The following is a 21,380-nucleotide window of genomic DNA, read 5'->3' on the forward strand; positions in this document are numbered from 1 at the left end:
CTCTGTTTGTATATTCCTCCTCTTTGCCCTGTCAAGGATTAGTGTATGTCGAGCTGTCAAGGATTAGTGCACGTAGAGCTGCGAGGGCAGTGAACAAGAGAGAAATTAAAGCCATTATTTTCATGGTGAAAGTCAAGGAAGAGTAAATCCTCCCTTGCTTCAAGCAAATGCTGCTCCTTGTGTGTCAGATCAGGCCAGAATAACAAATTTAATAACTTGTATTTCTACTGACATTGATTTTTTTGCCCCTTTCAGGGACTGCCTGGAAGAGCAGGTATTAAAGGCTCCAAGGGTGAACCAGTAAGTGAATCTCTGATGATGGGATCTGATGGGGAAGCTACTACACTTGTCACTGAGAGGCTTTTCAGCTCGGGGGGATTGGTGCTCACAGGTAGGCCCTGAGAGGACTTACCCGCAGGTGATGATGTGCTGAGCTGCCTTGACAGTGAGGATCAGGCATTAGGTAATAAGATGTCCCTGCTCTTGCCGAGACAGCACCTGGTTCAGCAAAGACATAGCAGGTACACAGGAAAGTCATCAGTGGTTTAGTAACCCTCAGAAGGAAGCGTTCACCCTTTTGTCAAGGCTTCATCTTTGGGAATCAGAAGGCTGAGTGTCTGCAAGCAGGAACAGGAATGCCTCATCTTGCCTCTTAGAGACTTGCCCCCTACCTCAGGAGGAAGGCTTCCACAGAGCTTTAGATTGGTATCTACCTGTGAGACAAAAGGAAGTGTCAGACCAAAGCAGTCCAGCACAAAGCTGTTCTGGAAAGTGTCTTTTGTAATGTCCCCCTGCCCCTTGTTCTCTGAATTTCTCCATCTGCATCATTATTCTTCCTAATCCTCATCCATGAGAGTACTCTGAAAGGAGGAGTTTCTCCTTGCATTAAGGAATGAATGATGTGGGGTTACCCTGAGCATGCCTCCCAAAGAGCATCCCTGTATCACTGGGCCACTTCAGTCTGAATGAGCCCTTCCTAGGCCCTGGCCACAGGACAGGATGCTCAGTTCTTTAAATGCCTGTTGGTGAGATTTTGTCGTCTTGGGTTTGAAACTGTCAAAGCTTAAAGCTGTTTTTATTCCCCAATCCAGGTTTTAACTCCCTCCATTTGTTGCTCTGCATTAGGATAGAAATAACTCTCTGAACTTACGCCCTAACTGAGTATTTGCTTCCTACACTGCAGGGCAGTCCTGGAGAGATGGGAGAGGCAGGTCCCTCTGGAGAGCCAGGCATCCCTGTACGTATCCCCATCTTTCACACTTACCATGAGCAAACCAAACTGCAAAGCCGGAGCTCATGTGCTGCTTCCCTGCACAGACAAAGCTTTCAGTAATGCAATAGGTGCTGTGCTGCCTGCGACACATGCAAACCATGGTGATGAGCCTCATGCTTATGTGGAGCTACCCAGGGCTGCAAGTTGGATGGGTGGACACCTCCATGCACAGATATGGTGCTGTAGCAAAGGCCACCAAGGCAGGCGGTGTGACCTAGTGGATGGGCCAGCAGGGCAGGAAGGTTGGGGTTGAAGTAACCTGGGATCTGGGAATGCATTCTGGCTCTGCAGTGGGTTGGGAAGGTGGATTCATGGCTCCTAAATGGCACAGCTGACTTTGGTGTTATTGCCAGGGCGATGTTGGTATTCCTGGTGAGAGAGGTCTGCCGGGCCCCCGAGGAGCAACTGTAAGTACAGCACTGCCTGTAGATCAGGTAGATACCAGAAGAGAGATAAGTGCATGGGGATGACTAGCTAAAGAAAAAGACCCCATTCTCTGTTAGTATTGTCCCTAGGGAGGTTTGGCAGCCGAGGAATTACTCCTCCAAAAGAGGATCAGATCTTGCTCTCACTGACAGCTCTGTGCAGATGCAAAGTGATTCTTCCCCTTTAGTTTGTCAATAGAAGCTGCAGTTGTCCAAGAGGTTTGTGGAGCTGCTACAGGCAGACGGGAGAGACTGGACAGTCAGCATTGCTCTTTAGACAGTAATAATAACATTGAATGTGAGTCATTAATGAAGCAAACCTCCTGGCATGCCATTGCAACGTGCATTGCACCAGCACATGGAACATGAAATCCTTCCCCTTCCTGTATCACTTCCCTTGGAGCAGTAGAGATTCACTGCAAAACCCAAAGCTGTACAAGCAACAGGACTGGAAAGCCTGCACGTCATCATGGTGAATGACAGGCTTGAGAAGTGTATCTGGTTGATATGAGCCCCTAGGAAGCGACCCCCCATAAGCAGCCCTGGTACTTCTCACTTTTGCTCTAAAATGATGGCTTTTTGAAACTTCTGGATTAGAAACCACTGAGGTCTTCAGTGGAACATCTTGTTCCTGCTCTCATTGTGTTCCCTGCACCACCTCAGAGCCTGAGAAATAAACTGGAGTTGTGATGCAAACCTGCAAGTAACTGCATGGCTACCTGTTGTGTCCCTGCTCAATAGCAGAGATGCCAATAAATGATACCAGGATGATAAAAGCCTGATTCTACTATTCAAAATGCCAGGGTACCTTTTATTTGTCACCCCCCCCATCTAGTGCTGCTGTTGTGGTTGGACCTGACCTTCCAGCGGGTTTGTTGGCCTTTTTTCTTTGCTTTTTTCCTCCCTTTTAATCTCATTTTGAAACCCAGAAGCCCGCTGACGTGGTTTCTTGTATGTGCCGCTTGGACCAAACTGAACTGTGTGATGATTTATTGTTTGCGAGCAGCTGCTCTTTAAACTTCCAAGGAGAGGGAAATCAGTCTTAGAAATGAACTAAGTTATTGATGTTTGCCTTTATGTCTGCAGTTCTTCATCAAAATAGCTGACCCTGTGAAAGGCATCACAGTATTATGGCCAAAAATCAAATGCAGTCCAGCTAATTGCATTGGGGTGGACTTCTGATGTGGGTGCAATCACAGCTGAACCCGTGTTTGCTTCTAACCTGGGTTTCTAACTTCTGATTTGCATTAGAGTCATAATTTATATGAAATACGGTGAAGCCTGGGCTGTTCTGAGAGTCGCAGGGTTTGTCCAGTGTTAAGGCTGTTTGGCTCTGAACAGTTTGCCTTCATTTAGCGTAGTGCACCGGGGGTTTCTTCCCATTCAGAGGCTGTTGGTTCTTTCAGGTCCCACCACTTCTAAAGGCACCAGCAGAGTCAGTTCTGATGCAGTTCAATGTAATTTTTCCTGCCTGTATTTCTAACTCTCACAAGTTCATCACTGAATTACAGGCAGAAAACAGAAGTGGAACCAGAACAAAAGTACCTGAGCAGTTCTGTGGCCTTTTGAAGACGATGCGGCTTTCTTTCAGCAGATTGGCTCCTTCCATCATGTATCACACGAGGGTTTCCTCTTTGTGATGGCCAGGAAAACTTAGGTTCAGATACCAGGGAGAGTTTGTAGGGGCTAACAATGAGGAAAAATATACTTAAGGGAAAACCACAGATGCCATTTTAACACATACCCATCACAATCCAGCAGGTTTCTTGGATATGTGGGACAGTCCCTGCTGACTGATCCTCTGCCTGGGACGGCCAGTTTGAAGTTCATTTGTGTCCATTAACACCACACTCAGCAGATGCGGATGTGAAAGGAGACGAAGCTCAAGTCCCACCTTGTGGCAGATGCTTGCCAAAGGCACCTGTTTCTAGAAACCACTTTGCAAATGGGATTTAGATGTCTAAATTAGGGGTTTTTTCACCCAAGATCTTAATTGGGTATGTGGGTTTTTTTCTGTAGAAAGCAATAGAGACTCCTAATGGTAACATTCATGTTCTGGCTGGTGAGCCAGGCTCTTAAATCACCTGCGCTGACAGCGTAAGATATTGCCTGTTTCTGTATTGCTGCTACCAAGTGTGTCTAAGCAAGTGGATGCAGTTACCATTTTTCATTTCCAAGTGCCTGTAGCACGTGTTTTACAGTAGTTTCTCACAGAACTGGATTAATTAAAAGCATAATATTGGGACAGCAGATCCCCTTTGATGTACATCGTCTGTGCTCTCTCATGCTACCACGTTCTGCTGTCATTGATCTGTACCACTCATGAGTGTGGCATGTTCTTGAGCATGAATATAGGAGCATTTCTGTTAATATTAACAGAGCTCAGTAAACATCAGGTACCTTTACAGTGGCTCATCAGGTTCATCAGCAATGGCACTGGGCAAAGTCTGCTGCAGTACAAGAGCAGTTCTCTGTTAGAACCCATATTAGTTACACAAGTGACTTACCTGACCCTATATTACTTCCTTAGCAAAGCTTATCTTTCTCTTTCCAGGGACCACTTGGTCTGCAGGGCCCGGTGGGAGCCCCCGGTGTCAGAGGTTTCCAGGTCAGTCGCTCACAAGGGTAATTGAATGTACATTGGGTTTGACAGGCCATTTCTCTGCACACCTCTGGCAGGACAAATGCATGATGGCAACAAGCGATAGGAAGAAACCTTCTTCTGTTTGCCAGCATCAGTCTGACACCTCTATTAACACAGTGCAATAGGAAGAGCACAAGGCCAGATAAGCTGCCTGCTGGAGCTATTTATATGTAGTAGCTGTTGGCAAAAGGTTTTAAGTTTGACCTTTGTAAAGACAACTTAATTCCTCCTCAATTGAAATGCTTCCAGCCTATATGTCCTCAGTGAACTCCTCTTCCCTTCTGCTGCACTGGAGACTCCCATATTCCTCCCTTCCATCTCCAAGGGAGCGTTCACAACCATTCCCCAATGAAACTGGATGGAAACCAGTGTGTGGTGCTGGGAGCATCGCTTGATCAGGAGTCGCAGATGGGGTTTTACCAGTGAGGGACCTAGGGCAGGCAAAGCCTGGAGCACTTTGCCAGGGTGGCTCACCTCGGTGATGAGCGGAAGCTGGAATGGGCTGTACCAACCAACACAAGTGGTGCCGGCAGTCAGCAAGGGGTCCCTAGGTGGAATGGATGGATGGGGGAATACAAGAGAAGAGATCTGAGATGAGTGACCTTGAACATGTTATGGGCACTGGTGAGCTTTGGGGGTTTCCTGACACTCTTAAGCTGTAGCTTGGTTTTTGTTTCCCTAACAGGGTCCCAAAGGTGCCAGTGGTGAACCTGGCCTGCCCGGTCCGACTGGAATTCGTGGAGAGTTAGGTGACAGGGTAAGGAGAAGACATCTGTAATTCCTGCTTGGGAGAGGTGAAATCGGAGCATTAATGGGGCTCCAAACACAATGTAGCCGATGGCACCCCAGCAAACACAAGCAGGCCTGATAGAAGGTGGGTCCATTGGGTGTCCCGCTCTATCCTCTGTGGTTGCTATAGACCCTACAGCAGGTAGCAGGATGTGTGCATCCTGTCTCTTCTGTTCCTTGTTTCTGTTTCAGTTCAGGAGCTCCCACTATTTTTAGGCAGGATGGATTGTTTAGAAGAGGCTTTGGGATCCTGTCCTAGCCAGAATGGGTGATAGCTGTTGGTGTTTGCCCTGCTCTGTGTGCTGATCTCACCAGAGCCTTGCTCCCCATGAGCACGGGAGAGCTGATGGATGCATTTGCATTGCTCAGATCCTCGATCAGGCTTTCTGCATCTTAAAATAACACTTTGCTCAGTGGGTTGCTTTCTCACCAGCAGCACACCTGAGCCCCACACCCCAATAAATGTGACTATTGAAATGAATTCATTCTCATTTTAAAGAAGCCAGCAGGGCAAAGCGAGCCCTGTGTGTTGGGGGCTTGCAGGGGAACGGGAGCCCTGTGTTCGCCTTTCCTCGACTCCAGCTTTAAGGTGAAGTTTCTGTGTAAGCAGTCGCAGCCACGGGGCTTTCACAATGGCCCTTCTGTGACAGCTCCGGGCAGGTTTACAAAGGCCTCTTGGAAGGGAGTGTGAGCCTGGAAGTGTGAGACAGGAGGGTTATTGTGGAGCTGCGGGGCTCTGACTGCAGGCAGGGCTTTGCTGCCATCAGAAATGTATGTTCAGAGGGGAAGAGGCCCCTGCACAGAGCAGCCCAGCATCCAGGGAGCAGCTCCGAGAGGGAGGGAAAATGTTATGCTTAAAGGAAAACATACTCAAAAAGTCCATGTTTTATATAGGAGCAGCTCTGCTCTGGAGCCAGGCTGAGAGCGCTGGGCTGGGTCAGCTTGGAGAAGAGAAGGCTCCTGAAGGGGAGACCTTAGAGCAGCTCCAGTGCCTAAAGGGGCTGCAGGAAACCTGGAGAGGGGCTTGGGACAAGGGACTGTAGGGACAGGCCAAGGGGAATGGCTTTAACCTGCCAGAGGGGAGACTGAGATGAGCTCTTAGGCAGAAGCTGTTCCCTGTGAGGGTGCTGAGGCGCTGGCACAGGGTGCCCAGAGAAGCTGTGGCTGCCCCATCCCTGGCAGTGTTCAAGGCCAGGTTGGACACAGGGGCTTGGAGCAAGCTGCTCGAGTGGAAGGGGTCCCTGCCCGTGGCAGGGGTTGGAACTGGATGAGCTTTAAGGTCCCTTCAACCCAAACCATTCTATGATTCTATGATTTCTGGCTCTGAAGTCAACTTTAGTTACTCTAAGATGTAATTGTTGATTGTTTCTTAAGACCCCAGCTTGTTAATAGGAAAAACCCCAGAAAGCATGCTGTAACAGGAGAATTTCCCCCTCCACATACAGAACTGGTGCTTGGAATAACATCCATCTGCCCACCCTATCCACTGGTATTGATGACAGCCATGTGTGCCCACAGTCCTCCTCCATGCAGGCAGTGCCAGCAGTCAGCACCATGGACTTTCACATATCAATGGGCGCAAGATTTGGGCTGGGAAAGACCCTAAACCCTCACACTGTGTCTTTATGCCTTAAACAATAAGTGTTTGCTGCTGGGGGTGATGGAGGCTGCTGGGAACAGACAAGAAGCACAGCAGATGCTGCCCTGGGTCTGCTTTACAGCCGCCCCAGCCCACTGGCCCTGGTGTGTATATAGAGAGCTGCCAACACAGGATTGATACAATCAGAACAGCCCACCCTGGAATCAATTGTGCCTTTCTTATTTAGGAGAAAAAGCTACTCCTGCAGGCCTGAGTGAACAGGGTCTGATCTGGTTTTCACTGTCCTTGGACTGGCTGTGGTCAGGAATATAAACCAGTTTGTCAGTAAGTGTGTTTGCTGGCATGAAAAACACAAGAGGTTTAGTGCATTAAGGTATAAACCAGCATTGAGATGATGTATAATCCATCTTGTTGGAGTGGGATATTGGGCAGGGGTTTGGTGGTTATTGCTGACTGAGGTAGCAATAAGCAAATGTTTTTCCTAAGGATTTTTATTGTGATCAGATTCCTGAGGACTCTGGATGCTGGCAGCCACTGGGACAATGTCCCAGCTCCATCATGGCATCGTGAGATGCTTGTCCAAGAATGTTGGTTGTGTTTAACTGAAGGGGTGCTACCAGTGTGAGGGCAGCCAATGGTCCTAAAGTCCTGTCACCTATTCCTGCTGTTAGGAATCACAGTACAGTCTGAGTCTGAGCTTTTCTTGAAGGCAGCTCCTGGCAGGACATGGCCTTTGGTGACTGAGCTGTGTTTTATTGCCATAAACTTCCATGGAGCCTTGAGACTCTGTGAAGGCGGAGGTACAACTCCAGATGCTAATGTTCAGAAAAGAATCTATCTCCTTTGCCATCAGCAAACATACAATGGGGCTTATAAATAGCTGTGGCCATTTGTGCATTTCCACATTCCATTGTCTGCTTGGCTGAGGATAATTTTTTTCTTTAATAGAAATGCCCCTTTTTAACTTATTTAGCTTGACTTGAGCAAAATGACATGCCCTGGTTAGATACATTTCTCTTCCTTGAAGCTTTTGTTCTGCTGAGCCATCTCCAGATCTAGTTATTAAAAAAGACCATTTCGCAGATGCCAGATTGATGAATGTGCCATAGAAATCCTGTTTGACTGGTAAAAGGATTGATTTTCCCATTTGTTTGCAGTAGAGATAAAACCCCTGGGGTTCTGAACTCCTTGTTGGCCTCTAGGGACCCGAAGTTAGGAGTAGGGTTGAAAAGGCCTCATGTCCTCTCTGTGAATGCCAGGGAGATAAAATTGGAAGGGTTTTATCTCCTCCTCACATCTTCAGGAGTGAAAGGCAGAGATCAGTCCCCACCAGTCCCATCCTGGACCTCATCCTTTAATTTGGGCGTTTGTAAAATTGCTGTTTCAGTCATGATAGTGACTATAATGAAAAGCAGAGGGGCAAAGCAGAGTTCCTGTCCCTGGGATGGATGTGAGAGATGGCTTTTGTAAACCAGGTTTTAAAGACTAGGATGAAAAGCACAGAATTCATTGTAGCTTGATAGAGGGAATTGAGGAGGAGGGTGTGAAATGGGCCAGTGTAGGGAACCTGTGCCAGGCAGGCAGGGAGCAATGCATTGCTGAGCCATGGCAAGAAGGTATCTCTGGTCTGGATGATGAAGACTTGGTGAGCAGAGGACCACTGGGCCTGAGCTGAGAGGTCTGCTCTGGGAAGCTGCCTATAACACAGGCTGGTGACTGCAGAGTGCTATGGAGCCAGCAGGGATGCTTAAGACCTCTTCTTATTTCCAAGAAGTATGAATGAGATTCAAATGAGATTCAAACCATTCTCCTTGGCAGCTGGAAGACTAATTCCCAACCCCTTGCTGAGCGAGTGTATGTCTGACCACACCAGGAATTCACAGTTTGAGCTCATTGGCTTGCTTTCTTTCACTTATTCTCAGGGTCCTACTGGTGTTCCTGGTCCCAAAGGTAACCAGGTAAGTGATAACTTTCCTGTTGGAGTCCACAGGGGTATTTAAAGCATACCATAGGTGCATCCTGTGACAGCACAAACTGCTTTTCCTCCCTCAAATGAAAAGATTTTGGAGCAGGCACCAACTAAACCCTCTTTGGTCCCATTATTCCTGTGTTAGGGAAAAAGATGTAGGCTGTTCTAATGGAGACACATGAAAATGGTGTCCTAAAAATGCTGGTCTCTTGCTGTGTATTTCATAACCCTGAGGATGCTGTACATGAGCTCCTCATCTCATACTTCTCCTGAGTTCAGTTTGCACAGCTCTTCACTGAGCTGCATGTGCCTCATGAAGAGGATTCGTTGTAGCCTCAAAGCTTGGCACGCTGATAGACTTTATTAAATAGAACTTAATCTTTTCCTTTTGCTGCTTCATTTCCATAGTTGGCTTACTCTCAACAATGAGCTTTTGAGCCTGTTTTCATCAAATGTCTGACTTTTGTTAATGCCTGTGTCTGAGCTTTTCCAGCAAGTTGCTTGTTTTGTTCACCAGTGTCAGTGCCTGTGTGAGCCCTGTGTTGTTGCTAAGGGAAAGACGAACCTAATCACTGCTTGTCTTGAAATAACTTCCTCTCTAAAGCCATAGAAGCACCAGAGCAATGTTCATTTTCTGCCCTGATTACTGTGTAATAAGCTCTGCTGCAGTGTTGGGGTGGGATTGCTGCTGCCCCCAGTGATGCTCAAGTGGCACACGCTGCTGTTGGCTCCATGGAGGTGAACAGTAAAGGGATGCTCCTTGTCATGGCTGGTAAAGAGAATGTCAGCAGAGCTTTAGCCACTCTTGTGTTACGCTCCCCAGCCAGAGCAGAGAGGGATGGTCCTCACTAGGTGATGGATGCTCCTGTTTAAGGGTGGGTGAAGATGTTCTGCAGATGACTCTGTTGAGGAAGCCCATTTACACAGGACACTGAACATTCAGCTGTCATTGCAAACCCACATTTTCTGTGAGACCTGAAATTTACATTCAATGTATAAGGAATGCCACTGCCAGCCTGTGGATGTCTTTCACTCCATCAGGGCTCTCATCTGTATGAATTAAGCCTTTCATCCAAGTGCCAGCTTGGGACGCAGCAGGGGAACTGTAGAGCTCAGCTTTGGGAAGAGAGAACTTGCTTTTTTGCTGGAGCATTGGATAAGCTGCCACGTGCCCCCATCTCCCTTAGGAGCTGAGGTTATCAAGTCTCAGTGTTATTGTCAATAATCCTTGTGCACCACTAATTGTGGTATCTGACTTTCAGGGCATTGCTGGAGCAGATGGCCTCCCAGGGGACAAAGGAGAACTGGTAGGTGTCCTGAAATCCAGTAGAATTGACCCCTCAAATAACAGATGGGTGTAGAGAACCATGCATCAAGGATGAATATGATCAGTCAGAATGAACCATCTATGGGTTTTGTCCATCCCAAGAAGCAGCCAGGTTGCCTGGACCTGTGTTCAGCATTGGTACCCAGGGCAGGTCTTGTCATTGGAGTCCCCTCCCTGTTCTGCCAGGGCTCAATCTGGTCTCCAGCATCCTGTTGTCATTCCTGGCCCCTTTGCCGGAAAAGCCCATAAGGTGCCATGTGTGTGTGATCGTGGCTTCCTGCAGCTTGGGAGATTTGACTTCAGATATGTGGTTGCTGAATGATCATTCTTTCTTATTTCCCTTCTCTTTCTAACAGGGTCCCTTTGGTCCCCCCGGCCAAAAAGGAGAGGTATGTGTCAGACCTTGCAGGCTCATGCACTGAAGCTTTGGGAGCAAACATGTTCATCGCATCTTTAGATGATGTATCTCCATAAACTATGTTCTGGCATCATATCCTAGAAGCACGTTTTCTTCCTGGGCACGCTATAAAATCTATGGCAAGGATGACTTTTTGTGGCATTCAGAACACTCAGATGTGTTTTGCTGCAGGAAGGACTTCAGTTATAACCTTTGTATGTAAAACCGCTCATACATTGGAGGAAGGGTACATGCCAGATCAGTTAGGGAAACCTGGAGAAAGGCTCAACTAATCCCCATAACTAATCCCCAATGGGCCATGTGTTCTGTTTGAAGTGTTAGTGGTTTTTAATCTCCTTCTTCATTACAGCCAGGGAAAAGAGGAGAACTTGGTCCAAAAGGCGCCCAAGGACCTAATGGGACAGCTGGAGTACCGGGAATCCCAGGACATCCAGGGCCCATGGGCCGTCAGGGAGAGCAAGGGGTCCCTGGCATCACAGGAAAACCTGGGCCTCCTGTAAGTATTACCTGCTTCTGGGCACAGTCAGGGAGCCTCCCAAGTGGATAAATCATGGGGTTTGGATGCATATTCAAAGAATAAGGTCCTGTATTTAAGCAGACAAATGTGGGTAACTGTTTGCAAGAGAACAGTCTTATACTGGGAGTTTACCAGTGCAAAAAGATTCACACTTCGCAAGCTTCAGAATTAAAGTCTCTGCAGAATTAACCTTCTCTCACAGTGATCCACAAGCAGATTATCTGTGTCCATTGGCACAGGCTGCAAGTCCCTGTTCTCATTACAAAAGTGAGGTAGAAGCTGGTCATTTAAAATACAGCTTCTGTTCACCACTTCTGTCTTGGTTCAGAGCTCATGTTTCATCATTCAGGAAAGGTCAAATAAACCCCAGATTAATTTTAACATCAGGCCAGATATTCAGTCTATGCCATTAGTATGAATAGAGCTTCTGAATTGAAGCAATCATCTTTCGAAGAGGGGGGAAAAACCAACTCCTCTTCATGCAGGATCCACTGCTTCCTATTGAGCTGCTGGCAAGTTTTGTGTCCTGAAGCTTCTGTCAGGGATGATTATGGACAACATGGTTTGTAGGAGGTGTCCTCATTCTTCTGTTAATTGCAGGGCAAAGAGGCCAGCGAGCAACATATAAGAGAGCTCTGTGGGGAAATGATAAGTGGTGAGTATTACTGAGAGCAAAGGGGCTTTAATTATCACGCTTAGCTGAAGATGGGTAGATCCTGAACAGAAGATGGCTCCTGTGGGTTGCTATTTTTGTGTCTTGGTAAGAAGAAATAAGCTGACCTTTAATGTAAGAACTTATTCAGAGGTCACTCATTGTCTGGCATGAAATTCACTTTTCTAAGATCAGTGCTTCTAAGTGATTCATCATGGCAACAAGCAGCGTGTGCTTAGAGCAGCTTTGACACTAGTACCCCACACACATACCGCAAGCACTGGCTACAAGTGTTTGCCCTAACCTGTGCTGTTGTGAACTTCAGCACGTCCCACCACATTGGTCAGGCCAAGGAGGGGGCTTCTTCCTCCAAATTCTGCAGTTAGAGGTTATATTTGACCATTGGGACGAAGTTAACTCTGAAAGCTTGTTTCAGAAAATGTGTTTTAATCATTGAATATCATTTTCTAGAATACTTGATATATTTTCAAGTGGTTTAGGAAAAAGGAAATATCAATAGCTTAAAAACCTGCAGATTTCTCACCAAAATCGAAGTGTGTAGGAGTGCAGGGAGCAAGCTCTGCCCAAGTACACAGCTCTGCTTTAATGCCAGGCACTTGCTTTTCAGCTCTCACTCAATTAAGAGCACTCAGTGGCAGACAACAGCCAAGCAAAGAGTGAAGATGGTGGATGTGGAGGTTTTAATTGTTCTGTTTTAATTGCTCTTTCCAGATCAAATTGCACAGTTAGCTGCTAACCTGAGGAAGCCCTTGTCTCCTGGAATGACGGGTCGGCCTGGCCCAGCTGGGCCCCCAGGTCCGCCTGGAGTTGTGGGAAGTGTTGGGCATCCTGGTCCTCGGGGTCCCCCAGGATACAGAGGGCCAACGGGAGAGCTGGGTGATCCTGGTCCCAGAGGTAAGAAGGACTAAACCAACCTGCTTCTCTTTTATGCCCACATAAATAAAGTGCAAACCTGCACTCATTTCAGCAGTGGAGGAGGCAAAGTCAAGCCTTGGGGTTGCTGAGGGCAGTTTTGCATCTTTAGGGATGCAGTGTAAGCAAAGATCCCAGCAATGTCCTGAGGACTTCGAGCTTCTCCTGTTCTTTCCTCTTCCTGGCCTTGGATCCAGCTGCAATTCACAAGCCATTGTTGAAATCCTCTTGTTTTTGATTAAAGGTGACACTGGTGAGAAGGGAGACAAGGGACCTGTTGGCCAAGGTATTGATGGGCCTGATGGTGATCAAGGACTTCAAGGTAAGTCTGTGCAAATTACTTCAGTCATGGTTCAAGAGGGACAGCTCTGCATAGTGTCAGCAGTGCATTACAACCACTTTGTCCCTGTAACTGTTATAGTGGGGTTGTTTTCCTGGGGTTAGAGTCGGTGAAGAGAGTTGGAACAGCAGAACTTCATTAATTCATGTCATGTTTCTGGACATATTTAATTTTACCAGAAGCAAATACACCTTCGCAGTGCAGTGATTTTGAGAGACAGCGGTGCTATTGCTCTGTACCTGGCTCCAATCCCAGCTCCTGAAGTCACAAATCCTTTCTCAAAAGATTCAAAGATTAATTTATGCAAATTAAGGAGTCTCTATTAGAAACTTGCAAGAATAGTCTTTATTTTGCTCACCTATTAAAGCAGCTTTCTAATTGTGATTACATCTGTACAATGAATAAGCTACAGGTTCTGCACCCATATGATTTCATAGAAGTAGAATATTTATACCCTCTTGTCTTAGATCCTTCCATAAAATAATTGCATTAATCCATAAATGTTTTCTTTTCCAAAGCATGTAGAAAGAGGCTGTTTCACATGTTAGATACTGAGAGCATTTGTTCTACTCAGGAAATGTAAGATCAACAGCAGACGCAGCTCATCACTTCCATGGCTAAAAAGAATCAGGCACCATCTCTCTACCATAATTGAGACAGAAAAGCAGGTTTGTAGCTGATAGAAGTGTCCCTCAGGGAGACAGAATCCTATTCTAGGAAGCCTCAGTAGCCTGCTGTTAGGGCAGTTAGTGGTTTGTGAATCATTTTTGGCATCTGAAGGGAAAAAAAAGAAGTAACAGCTTGAGTCACCCAAAGCAAAAGCTGTTTTTGCCAATAAACAAGCCATGTATTTCATTGTGAGCACAGTTTTGAAAGCAGACGCAGGTAGAAAGGAAACTCCTGATCTGTAATGGCAGGGAGATGTTCTCTATCATCATTCTCTCCACTCTCCTTTCCTCACTCAGAATCTGAGTTACAACTAGACTAAAGGAGGTGCAATGAACTGAAGCAAGTGAAGGCCACAGGCTCCCACTAAGGAGGAAGCTGGTAGCTGGGAAGGAGGGACAGCTGGGAGTGCTCCTGTTGTCACAATAGTAAGGACATCCCTTGAGCAAACTATTCAGGGATGGTGTAAAATAATCCTGGTTAGTAATTACTTGGTACTACTATGACTGAGGCAATATTGAGGTGGTATTCAGTTCCACAGTGCTCAGCAAAAGGCAAATCAGACACACTCAATACTAAGCATCCACCATCAACCCAAAGGCACTCTAAAAAATCCAATGCATATACTCCAGAGTCAGGCTAAATTTATTCAACACCTTGTACTCAACAAGTCTCATGTACAGACACTTCAAAGGATTATAAGAATTCTAAAAGTAACACATACATTTACAAATATATTAAAAAAAAAGAAAAGAAAAAAGGAAATAAGGAAATAATTCATGTAACCTCTTTCCCCTTCTTGTTTAGGACCACCTGGTGTACCTGGAGTCACTAAAAATGGTCGTGATGGTGCTCAGGGTGAACCCGGTCTTCCAGGGGATCCTGGTACTCCTGGTGCTATTGGGGCTCAGGGAACTCCAGGAATATGTGACACATCGGCTTGCATGGGAGCTGTCGGAGTATCAACTTCCAAGAAATCATAAAACAACAGTACAAGAAGTGGAGAAGTGACTGAATATTTAAATAAACAGTGCAGTGTAAGAAAACAGACAGAATCCTCCTAGTGCTAAATGGACAGATGTGCCTTCTATTGTACTGAGTGGAGACTTTGACACAGTTCTATAAGAAAGCAAGCATCAGATGAAAACTTTTCATTAAAAGATGTTTTATGAGTATTTTCTCCTTCCCCCCCCAATTACTGTTCAGAATTTTTACTGCTTAACAACCTCACCTTCTCTTTCTCCCTTTGTTCAAGAGACCTGCGAGAGGAAGCAGTGTTCCTTCTTACTGTGTGCTAAAGATCACGACCTCTCTGTATCACTCTTTGAGCCTTGTCACTTGAATCCCTTGGTGCTGCTCCCACTGACTTTGGTTATTGCAGGTTTGTGCACTAAGACAGATGCTATTAAGGTGTTCAGGCACCAAATTGCTCCTTCCATCAGTGGAAATTAGGCATTTAAGTATCCTGTATTTCAATATCTTAAGATTCTAGCCCAAGTAAAGCCCTTAGCTTAGGTCTGTGCTGTCAGTTATCAATTTTCAGATTGCACCTCAACTGTTTGCCAAGACCAGTAACTAGTAATCGTCTTGCAGCCAAATTCTGCCAAAGTGAAATGTATATATTTTAATTTACAGGGAAGAATTTCTCTGTATTTCCATATGATAATAAAGGAAATGAAGTAACAGCGTTTTCATGACCTCTACTTAAGCTATTTGCACAGTAATTGTGAATGAACCCCCCAATAAGAAAGGATGCTTGTCTCAAGTCCAGCCAAAAAGCCCTGTATGAACTGTTGTAAAAATAAAAGGAGATTTTTTTTAACCTTTGTGATGTTGTAAGTGTCGTTATACACAAACTAACGCAGCTGAATTCCACTTTCCAGAACGGCTTTACTAGGATTGTTTGGGAATAAACTGGTGCAAAATTGTCCATGTCCGTGATTTAAAACAATATTTCTTTCGGGAGACCTTTTTTGTCCTTTAAAACCTACTATAATATCATCTATTTTAAAAAATGAGTAAAACTACTCTCAGCTCCCACACTATTCTGTTTCTGCCCTATATGCTAAAGCCTATGAACAAAGGAGTCATATTTAGCTTTAAATATGAAAATAGCTTGTGCTTTTAAATAATCTACTGTTTACAATATGCCACTTTTGGACTAAAGTAACAACACAAGAACCTCTTGGACAGTTGTGGAATAGACATTAAAAACAGCACTGTATTTACAGAAGAATGCCAACACCATTGTATTACTCTTTGGGGCCAAGCATGTTAAAATGTGTATGGCAAATGTACACTTCATTATAGCAGCACAGTTTAGGAACTATGCACTTATGCCATTAAACAGTCAGATTTTTTAATGGAAAAATATGGGCATTCTAATACAGTAACCTCAATTTCTTTTCACACTTGAAGAGTACATTTGCATCTAGTCATTAAAATAACAGGACAGATGAATGTTCTATAGCTATTCCTAACTCTACTGGCTCATCTCTTAAATAAAACAAACAAACAAAACCCAAAATAGTAGAATGACAAATAGAAAAAGAACATGTTTTTTATAACTAAAGAGGAAAAATACTTAGCTATGACATTTTCTTCTAGGTCCCAAAGCCCCTTTAACAGAGCACTGATTTCTGTTGCTAGTACTTCACTGTCATTTCCATTTTGAGTAAAGAATATTTTCTGTAAAGCTCTATTTATATATTTTACAAGTTACATTTTGTAATTCACATTCAGCATGTAAACTGAGAAAATAAAACAGTGTGGGCCATTGTTAGCCATACAATTCAAGGTGGTCAGAGGTCAGGCTACTTGGTCTCCATAGCCATACGTATTTTCCTGCGCAGGACACGTTACAAATGAGTCTGACCTTGGGATTTTTAGTCTCCTGCCTGTTTTACCACAGAACACAGTCTCAAATTCCTACAAATCAAAATACAAGAAAAAACAATTACATTTAATGTAGATATTTACTTCAGATGTGTAGTTTTTGTTTCACTACTGTCTTTGGGGGAAAAAAGACCGTTTGGGGGGAAGCGCTGAGGGGCCACCCCACTATTTAGACAAGCAGGTTTTCCTATACAGACTCTACCAATTCTCTTAAGATACTGAATAGAGTGAAAATTGCAACTACTGGTGTGGTTATATGGAAGCTGCTCATCCAACACATAATCCTTTACTATTCTCACCCACTTTGAGGTGGGAACTAACAGAAAATTAAGGGGGTTAGAATGAATGAAGAGAACCTCAGTTCTACATTGTTGTCCAGAGAATATCATGCTCAGGACTTCATATCTGACTTGAAAACCCTGCCCGAGGACAGCCTATGACTTTACACTGCTGAATCAAACCAGCTAAAAAAGAAAATAAAAAGCAAACATAAAAAAATAAAGGAAGGTTCAAGGATACAGCAGTCCTGAAACAGCATCACACAGAAGCATTCCACGTACTTCGAGCTCTGTTGCGATAGCTTTAAGCCATTTCACGTTTTTATCAAGAACAAAAATGAAGTTAGAGGTCAAACCTGTTTCAGAGAATCCCCGTGCCTTTCCTGAATGTACTTCAGAAACGCAGTTGTCCACTGTAAAGTTGTTGCCTTATCGGTATCAACAGTACAGAACGGAACCAGAAGATTCAGCTCATCACAGCAAACTCGGATCCTGCGCCTGCAGGCAAATACAAAAGGTTAGCAACCATTGGAGAGAGGAAGGGAAAAATAAAAGGAGGAGACTACTTATATGCACTACAAGCTGTGGACTTTGGGGACTTCCTTTTGTTGCTACAAGCTTTGTGTTTGTGTATCAGTCATGTTTACACAAGTTACTTTGTCTTTATAGACTTGGTTAAGTGTTTGGAAAGCTCTCTTTTTGTTTGTTTATAGAGTAAAAACCAACAATCACAACAACATACATCATTCTTGCCTGTAACAAACATCCAGCCCTCACCACCTGCACTGCTTGTCCTTGTAAGTAAACCAGAACATGTCCAATTTACATTTGACTCTGAAGAATGACAGGAATATTGCAGTATCAGCTTCAAAACCTTTGTTCTACCACTCCTCACAGAAATTACCTCCTGTCTCTCTCCATGCGGTTATGCCTTTCTCTTCGCTGAGCGATTCCATCCTGAATACCACTTTGCATCTGCAGGCTTGAACTGGACTGTGCTGCCTGCCAGGGGCCCTGGGCAGCTGTGACACTCTGGCTACCATCACGTGTGTTCTGAATTTCACTGAGAGGTTTGCGATCTATGTTTGGATCCAATGGGCTTATTTTGCTGCAACTTCTTCTGTTTAGCGCTTGCTTGCACAAGCTCTCTTCTTGGGAAAAAACAAAGAGGAAAAGAAGAACCTATTTATGACCCTCCCATTGATCATGGGAATATTTTTGTGTTGCTTTATTTATGTGGAATAATCGTTGAAGTTTTATCGCTCATAAAGTTTTATATCGCTCATGAGTTTTATAGACTCATAGCTTCCTTCAGAAGCCCTAAAGCACCACTTGCTGTTCCAAAATCCACCCAGCTTCTGTTTTCTGAGCAAACCCACTGAGCTCATGCCTGCCTTTGATCAGCACTTGAAGTAGTCCTTTCCGTGTTCCTCAGTTCGATACTGACTGGACCTGCTGTATCAACTTTGGGGGACAAAAAAGTGTAGAAAGGAACCAGCTGCTTACTCGAGGCCCAGATTTTCAAAGGCACTTTGCAGCCTCCTGGTTTTCTCATTTCTCAGTAGAAGTGCTAAATGGTTTTGAAAGTAGAGCTAAACTCACAAGTACCTGGAGAAATCCAGACTCATATTACCTATAGCATATCTCAGACATAAACCCCCACCTCATATGATTCACTAAAATCATATTCATTCTAGAAAACACACAAATTCAGAACAATAGATCTGAAAGCCAAAAGAAAGCAAAGTGAAAAGAAGTGGTTTACCTCCAACTTTAATCCAAACTTCCTCAGGCAAAGCTTTATTCATAGCACCTGCTGCCTGTTTCGTGGAATCGATTTCCTGATAGCAGAAAGAGAATGCCTTGGATATCCCGAGGTCTTGATGTTTGGCAGCTTCCAAAATAGCACAAGATGAACCAGAGGTCTGTGGAAACCAAAAAGGGAATACTTAGAGGACTATATACATAAAAAAGAGACTGTTTTGATACCTTCATGTTAACTTTTTAAGGTTTAGGCCTGTGATTCAATTGTGATTCAATGCCTTGCATCAGAATAAATTCACATTACTTCTGCCCACAACCCTGGGATTTTGACAGACATAAGATTTTTTTGGGGATACCTCTGACTCTTCTCAGTGCCACGCTATCACTCTTGATTTTGGAGGGGGGAATCTATCTTCCATCAGAATTCATTAGAAAGAAAGGAACCATGGAAAATCCTATCAAGTGTCTCCTTGTTTTGCACAGATGAAGCTGATGATGCACTGATGAACTCAAGAATACAACCTTTCTAGTAATAAATCTAACAGGCTACTGATCATTACCTGGATGCAAGTTGTCACAAATGCCACACCATTGGTTCGAGCAAGGATTTTTGGATAGTCTTAAAGATTGATGTAAGAATAAATAAATTACAGCTCATTCTCACCATCCCTATTCAAACCAAGTCACACTTCAACACAAACCTGTAGAATTATATTACACCTAAGAGATTAACACTATTAGCTTTTGAAATCAGCAGAGCACAACTAGAGGTGACTACGTTACCTACCTGCACTTGTGAAGGGTTGGCACCTCCAGCAGCAGAACATGCATTCATAGTCAATACTGGGTATGGGAACTGTGAGGAAGGAGAGGCAGGGGATGTCTTATTTTTCCCTAGTGCAGCACACTTGTTTTCTTGCTGATGGAGAGGAGCACCGATCAGTTCGGATGGCTGTCGAATCAATGTTACTAAACTTAAAAAGAAACACACACACACACACAAAGAAACGACACAGAAAACATACCAGACTGACTACCTGAAAATGAGCACAGAAAGATGTACAGCTACACGTACTTCTAGTAACTACCACCAACAAATTACTCCCATTTACTGTAAAGTGAAAGCATTCTCATTGCCATATTGCCTGCTTCAGGGACAATCAGCTGAGAAGGTATTTCATTCTGTGCAGTAACACAGGCTTCATGCCTCAATAAAAGGTTCCATCAGCACACGAACACAGTTACAGGGCCAGGGGTGAAACAGTATCTTTGCTCAAAGTTTTCCCCATAGTCTGTGTTATAACATGACATAGTCACTGTGTTATAACACTAAACAACAGCTCTTAACATTTTATTATGATAAAAAAAATATCTCCTTCGCTTTTAGCAAGCTGCACGTTAAATGTTCTTCTCTCACCTCTATTTATATTGCGTGTTGTTATCAAGAATAAAGTTGCAAAGCAATTCAGTTTGGAATTACATGCTGCATCATTCATGCAATATACAGAGGGCCCTAATCTGAGTCAGCGGAGTTCCAGCCACCTTCTAATAAACCCAACCCATCATTCTCACATATTAAATCAAAGTACTGCTCTTAAGTTTCACTTAGAAAACCAGCTTTGAACTCTACGATGATACACAGTCTAACAACATAAACTAAAAGTAATTGCAACACACTTGTTAAGGGTTACTCCAGATTCTTGGGGTTCTTGACATCTGGGGCTCTCTGTCTGGATGCTGTTGAATCTGTCTTCCAACCGAACTCTGACTGCAGATTTAGATCTAGGCTCTGGTGCCGAATTTTCAACAAGTATGTTTCCTTTATTGCTCCCAACAGCATTCTCACCATGTTTAACTTTTACTAAACTCTGTCCCGGGACTGCTACCGAGCTACTGTTAGGCATTTTATCTGTATGGCTCAAAGGGAGGTTAGACTCGCTAAGTAACATCATTCTGAGCTCCTGCAGGTCAGCATAGCCCAACCGTGGGTTTGAACTGCTGTCAGCGGGTAACCCTGACTGGCAGCTAACCGGGTACACCGGGTTCCCAGTGCTGGTTGGTAAATACCCCTCTTGCCTGGTACGCGGTGAGGTCTGCAGAGAGAGGTCTGCAGGATTACCAGGCGGGGAAGAGAAAGCACTGAGCCTGGCTTGCGCTTCACCTTCGCTAGCTTGTGCCTCGGCGTGTGGGTAAAGCATGTGCTGCAGCTGGGTGTACTCAATTTCCATCATCTCCACCAGGCTGACGTCTGGGGTGGTGAAGCTAAGATTTTGCTCACCAAAGGAAACGTCACTTGAGCCTCCAGGTCCGACAGCAACCGGAGCGGGATCGGGAACACTAGGTGTGCTCTGAGGGATGGAGGTCTGAGGCTCCTCCGGGGCTGATCCTGACATGACTACAGTAAACCTAATCGGTTACCAACGTCTCTTTCAACAGTAAACCATAAACCCTGAAAGAATCAGCAGTGCTAGCCATTTAAAAAGGAAAACAAAAGGGAAATAAGAAAACCCCCACGCACTTCAACACCGAGGTCACAACGCTCGGACAGCGCGGTACCACCACACACGGCCTCACCACGTCTCCTCCCTCCCGCTCCAACACAGCCGCTCACAGACACGGATCTCCCCTGCCACACGCCCCGCTGAAGAGGGGGTGGCTCCAGGTACCTACGACTCCCTCACAGCAGCGCCCATGGGCCTGCGGGCCCCGGGGAGGGGGAAAGGCGCAGGGAGAGGCCTCGGGGCGCGGCGGTGTCCCCGCAGCACAGGGACGCGGCGGGCCCGGTGTGCGGAGCGGGAGCCTCCGCCCCTCAAGCCCGCCCCAACGCTCCCCCCAACGCCTCCCGCACCGACCGGACCCCCGCGCGCCGCCGCCAACAGCCGCCCGCGTG

The 21,380-nt window shown here is 45.2% G+C and overlaps 2 protein-coding genes across 2 annotated transcripts in view; one reads left to right on the forward strand and one right to left on the reverse strand.

Moving 5' to 3' along the window:
* Nucleotides 1–15,155, forward strand: part of COL9A3 (collagen type IX alpha 3 chain) — a gene marked incomplete at its 5' end in the record, with an annotated part of 34,672 nt that extends 19,517 nt beyond the window's left edge. The window contains 13 exons of the mRNA XM_080628041.1: nt 256–300; nt 1,184–1,237; nt 1,627–1,680; nt 4,253–4,306; nt 5,028–5,099; nt 8,654–8,689; nt 9,963–10,007; nt 10,384–10,416; nt 10,795–10,941; nt 11,563–11,617; nt 12,347–12,529; nt 12,792–12,869; nt 14,361–15,155. Coding sequence (XP_080484167.1) covers nt 256–300; nt 1,184–1,237; nt 1,627–1,680; nt 4,253–4,306; nt 5,028–5,099; nt 8,654–8,689; nt 9,963–10,007; nt 10,384–10,416; nt 10,795–10,941; nt 11,563–11,617; nt 12,347–12,529; nt 12,792–12,869; nt 14,361–14,536 — 1,032 coding nt within the window. The 3' untranslated portion in view covers nt 14,537–15,155. The remainder of the gene's footprint in view (nt 1–255; nt 301–1,183; nt 1,238–1,626; nt 1,681–4,252; nt 4,307–5,027; nt 5,100–8,653; nt 8,690–9,962; nt 10,008–10,383; nt 10,417–10,794; nt 10,942–11,562; nt 11,618–12,346; nt 12,530–12,791; nt 12,870–14,360) is intronic.
* A 1,078-nt stretch (nt 15,156–16,233) lies between these two features.
* Nucleotides 16,234–20,883, reverse strand: TCFL5 (transcription factor like 5; the record flags this gene model as incomplete). Its single annotated transcript, XM_080628245.1, is given in 7 exon segments — nt 16,234–16,390; nt 16,392–16,481; nt 17,083–17,224; nt 17,631–17,874; nt 18,492–18,651; nt 19,278–19,464; nt 20,168–20,883. Coding segments are annotated over 7 exon segments (1,563 nt in total). The 3' UTR covers nt 16,234–16,366.
* Nucleotides 20,884–21,380: the final 497 nt, after the last annotated feature.

This window comes from Psittacula echo, assembly GCF_963264785.1.
Source record: "Psittacula echo genome assembly, chromosome: 12".
In the NCBI taxonomy this organism is placed as follows: domain Eukaryota; kingdom Metazoa; phylum Chordata; class Aves; order Psittaciformes; family Psittacidae; genus Psittacula; species Psittacula echo.